Source organism: Citrus sinensis, chromosome 7 (genome assembly GCF_022201045.2).
Source record: "Citrus sinensis cultivar Valencia sweet orange chromosome 7, DVS_A1.0, whole genome shotgun sequence".
In the NCBI taxonomy this organism is placed as follows: domain Eukaryota; kingdom Viridiplantae; phylum Streptophyta; class Magnoliopsida; order Sapindales; family Rutaceae; genus Citrus; species Citrus sinensis.
In genome coordinates this window covers 10,430,179-10,434,935 of record NC_068562.1, presented here as the reverse complement: position 1 = coordinate 10,434,935, position 4,757 = coordinate 10,430,179, and the positions used below count along the sequence as shown (strand labels likewise).

Sequence of the window (4,757 nt, the reverse complement as noted above, 5' to 3'; positions counted from 1 at the left end):
CCATTTGGTCTTTAACCAAAAAAATTCATTGCACTTGCACAACATGTGCAATAAATATCCCAATTTTCTATCGCATAAAGAAGACATAATAAAGAACAAAAACTAAAGGAAAAATGAAAAAGCTAGGGCTAGGGCTCTTCGTCAAGCTGAAGGACAAGTTTGGATCGATGTTGCCATGAGTGCATCTGTCAATTCCATTTTCAGTACACATAAAGGATCAAATTGTTATTAAAGAACTGCTAAACAAAGACAACAGAAACAACAAAAGAAGCAATAAATTTGAAAATGTTTTCAGAAACATAGAAAGAAATCTTCCTTGGACACATGACTTGTCCTTTAGTTGTAAATGCAACCGTCTTATCGCGATTTTATTGGCCGCAACTTCGTTGTACCTCCTCCTCTTCCATGTTTTGGATCTTTCTAGCTTCTATTTATTTCAGTTGTTAGGTCTCCAATTCACTTAACCCATTTGGGACAAATTTTACTAGAAGCTTAGATCTTTGATTGGAAAATTTTCACATTTTTTCTTAATAAAAAATTTAGGAAAATTTATCAATCGTCCACCGATTGTTTCCTATGATTTAAAGTTAAAAAAAAATCTAAAAACTTTCAATTAGTTTAGTCCGTCTTATTTATAAAGTGTATCTATTATTATTATTATTATTTTAATTTTTACCTTGCCGTTAACGTGCAAGAACGAAATGCCGATTGTTGGCAGCTAGTAAATTCATACTCTATTATTATAATTCACTGCCAAACCCTGGATGTGGAAAGAATTTTTTATTTTTTATTTTTAAGCAATATTTATTAAAACATCAAGCATGTCCGATGTGCTAGATGCCTAGGCCTATATCCTTCTCTAGCAGTATAGTCAAAACAAGCTGCATGATTAACCAAGATATAATGTGTCTTCATCTCTGCATTGTTCTTCTGTGGATCTCTTTATAACCATGTGAAGATGATTGCAGCTGTCAGCAGCAATATTCTTAGTGCTCGAAGCTTTCTTGAAGAATTTGGTGGTGCTGCTGTTGGTTCCATGTGATCATCATTAGATGAAGCTTGAATCAGTACACAAAATGATTAAAAAGTGACAAAGTAGATCAGATAAATTTGAAAAAAAAAAAAAAAAAAGAAATAAAATGTGGTCAAATTAAAAATGCTAGTAAAAACATTGTTGTATCTTTTGGGATCACTATTTGTGATACCAATGACCCATTGACATATTAAAATGGATGATGGCAGATATGCACCATATACTTTATTTCAGAAGGAAAAGAGAGAGGGATTCAAAAAAAAAAAAGAAGGAAAAGAGAGAGAGAGAGAGAGAAGAAAAACTCAAAACTCTCAAGAATAGGCAACAAGCCCAATAACTTTCATAAGAAAGAATTGAAGAGGCGACAAGCCCGTAAGGCTGCATGCCTGCATTAATAGCCCAGTACGGCCCAAATCCATTTTAAGGCAGAAATTTTTCTTTTATTGAGGGCATTTGTAACATTTTCTTAAATAATAATAAAAAACTACAGGTACACCTCAATTTACATACCTAGATAGAATGAAAATCTTTAAATTATCTTTCAAAGTATGAAAATATCAATTTATCCTCCATTTTCATTCAGAAGATGATGACAAATGGAGCATTTGTGACTCTTTTTCTTAATCTTCTTAGCAATAAATAGAGATAAATTGAAGATTGTCAGTCTAAGTAGGGGATAAATTAAAGTTTACCCTACAGCTACAAATAAATATATTTTATATAAAATAATGTGATATTATTACATTAGTGAGATAAAAGTACCTCATGGTCTACATGATTTATTTTAACAAATACAATTATGCTACATCAGATTGAACTACATTATAGTTCGAAAGGAAAATTATTTATTAATTAATAACAAAACTAAAATATTTGTTCCAAGGATATACTACGAAATAAAATTTTGCTCTACTCAGTCTCTCAAATGACAAGGTTGTTCGTGAATAAACCCTCTGAGGTTTCTTGTTGAATTCATGTATTAGTTTGTAAAGAAACTTTTACGACTTGTAAGCTTTAGAAGCAGCCCTACCATTATTAGTTTTATTAACATTCTAATCCTAACTACTAACATTGCTCATAGAAATTTAACTTTGCAACTAACAGATTTAAAATTGAACAAAACAGAGCACAAATAATTATAGAAAAATGTACCATTTCCAGAGGAGGATGAATTAGTTAGAGTTGGTGGTGGAGGTGACTGTCCAAACCCGAGACTATTGCAATCTGCTCCTAAGGAGCCTGCAAACAAACAAAAAAGAAAAAGAAAAAAGAGAAGGTATCAACTTTATACGTACGCAGTAATTAAAAAAAAATAGAAAAAGATTAATGCTATATGCATATTCCAAAACTTTTATTTAATGAATAAGGGAAATGCCTTACATTGTCTAAAACAAGCTAATTCTGAATTATTCATCAAATTTTCCGAGCCTTGGTAGCATTGGCATGTATGTCCAGTTCCCTTGGGTACACAAGTTCCATCTCCACACCATGTATGATCACAAGCTATGAATAAACAAAAACAAAAGTCATTTTGTTTTGCTTTATATGTGAGATCAAATCTCGTTAATGTAAGAAGAATAGTAATTTAAGTAAATGAATGCAAATGGTTGATGTTGAAGATGGTGGTGTTTACGATCTGAGAAATTTAACGGCGGTGGCAAGACAGGAGCTAGCGGCGGAGGTGGTGGTGAAGATCCATTAACACATTGGAAATTAATTGTGCCTGTAAATTCATCACCAATTTTGTGATCAATAATCATAGTTACTTCCTTGGAAAAAGAAACTCATAGTTAATAGAGTTAAAACAAAGAATGAAATTTTCATTTCATTATTGTTCCTCTTCAAGCAGCTGCTGTTTCGTGCAACCGATTATTTTTTCAACACAATAGAAACGAATTATTTTTTCAACTAATCGAGTCATAATACTCTAAAGCTAATCGACTCAAAGTCTGTTTCTATTATTTTTTCAACTTATTACTGTTATAGAAGCCATAACACTCTAAAGCTAGACCCCGAAGTTTCAAATGTTTTTAACGATGTCTTACAAAAATCAACCATATCAACATATTCTTGGAAGAGAAAATTATATATATATATATATATACAAAAGAAAGCACTCACAATTAGGAATAATACAGGAGGGGAAGGCCAAAGGACCGATCTGAATCTTCTGCCAACCAGACTTACACAGACACTCAAATCCAAGCAAAGAAGCATTAGAAGCCTTGCATGTTCCTTGCCCACAATTTACCACTGAACATGCAATTCCTGCAATACAAATTAAATATGTATGACCAAGACAATAAGCATCATTACAAATCATCGTCATCATTTTTCAAGATAATCAATAACACTATTTGATTAAAAGCGTTGAGCCTTTGTATATAAGCTAAATTTATAAAACATATGTAAAAGTAAGTGTAAATGCATACCTTGTAATGGGTTTTTTGGCATCAACTGTGCAGAAATGCAGGCTGTGGAGAGAAAGAAGAGAAGGAGACAGAAAGAAATGGGAGTTGAAGTCAAATTGAATGTTCCCATGATTGTAGGTGAAGGTTGCAACAATAGACTAAAAGCAAACAAAGTGTTGGTGGAAAGAAGGTACCGTTTTAATTAACTACTGATAATAAATATAAAGTTGCCTTGAAACTAAATGGCATGGCAATGGCATCCCCCCGTTTTAATCCCTTCTTTCCTTTATCTTTTTTATACTAAAATCCTTTTTAATATATGGATGGCCATATACGCAGATAATAATAGAGTTTATTTTAAAAATATATTTAAAAATTTCACCTCATTTTAAGTTCCGATATTCAAACTATTTAATCTCATAACTAATGAAATAGGTTGCAATTGCAATTTAATATGTGGACCGCATACAACTTTGAATTTGATTGGGTTATGTAAAATTTGGGGTCCCAACATTTTAAAATTTTCTCAATAAAAACATGGATTTTCGATTTAATTCAAATAGGCCCCGAACTCGCTGCTAAAAGACCAAACAAACCTTGAAATATTGAATTCTGATCACATCACTGCGCTACTCTAAGGGTTGTCATAAACTTAAAATATTTCAATGTTAGTTTCGCATGGGGACCTATATGATACAGATGGAAAAACTATATAAAAAACTAAGAAATCACAAAAAAAGCAAAGATGTAGATGAAGATGTACTATTTAAATCTAATATTATTAATGAAGTTGGTTGGGAAGCGAGACGAGCAATGAATGTAGGTAAAAGAGACGGTAACATCAATTGATCTTATTAGCAATACAATCCACAAATTTGAAGACAATTTTTGCAGTGGTATTGGATTTTCGAGACTCACATTAGTCAATTGCCGTCTTCATTAAAATATTTCTAAAAAAATAAAAATAAAAATAAAAATTAAAAAAAACAAGGCGGACCAACTAATGCCGTAAGGCGTTGCGTTCCACAATAACCCCCACGTTGATAACAACTTGCATACGAGTCTCCAAATGAGATTAAAAATTTTCTTTCTTTCATATGCATGCAGCGGAAGTGTGTACAGATGATTGAATATATTGAATACGACTGACATCACGGTCAAAAAGAAAGACTCAAAACTATCGTTTCACATTGTATGTCATCAGAACAATAACCAGCTGCGTATGGACGCACACTTTATGATGCACGATTACATGGGTGTTAAATTATTATTGGAGGAGCTGTGCCGTTGGATTTACAGTCAGTCACTCAATT

At 32.2% G+C, this 4,757-nt stretch overlaps 1 protein-coding gene across 3 annotated transcripts; it reads right to left on the bottom strand.

Moving 5' to 3' along the window:
• Nucleotides 1-765: 765 nt before the first annotated feature.
• LOC102628765 (uncharacterized) lies at nucleotides 766-3,752 on the bottom strand. Of its 3 annotated transcripts, none has more exons than XM_006465364.4 (6): nucleotides 3,466-3,752; nucleotides 3,155-3,301; nucleotides 2,667-2,756; nucleotides 2,414-2,536; nucleotides 2,186-2,272; nucleotides 766-1,022 (listed from the first exon to the last, which is right to left on the bottom strand). In XM_006465364.4, exons 1-6 carry the CDS (start codon nucleotides 3,572-3,574, stop codon nucleotides 943-945), a joined length of 636 nt encoding a protein of 211 aa, XP_006465427.2. In that variant the 5' UTR covers nucleotides 3,575-3,752; the 3' UTR covers nucleotides 766-942. The 3 variants fall into 3 exon arrangements, with proteins under 3 accessions (XP_006465427.2, XP_006465425.2, XP_006465426.2); XM_006465362.4 differs by having other exon boundaries at nucleotides 766-1,058; nucleotides 3,466-3,750; XM_006465363.4 differs by having other exon boundaries at nucleotides 766-1,025; nucleotides 3,466-3,746.
• Between the last annotated feature and the right edge of the window lie 1,005 nt (nucleotides 3,753-4,757).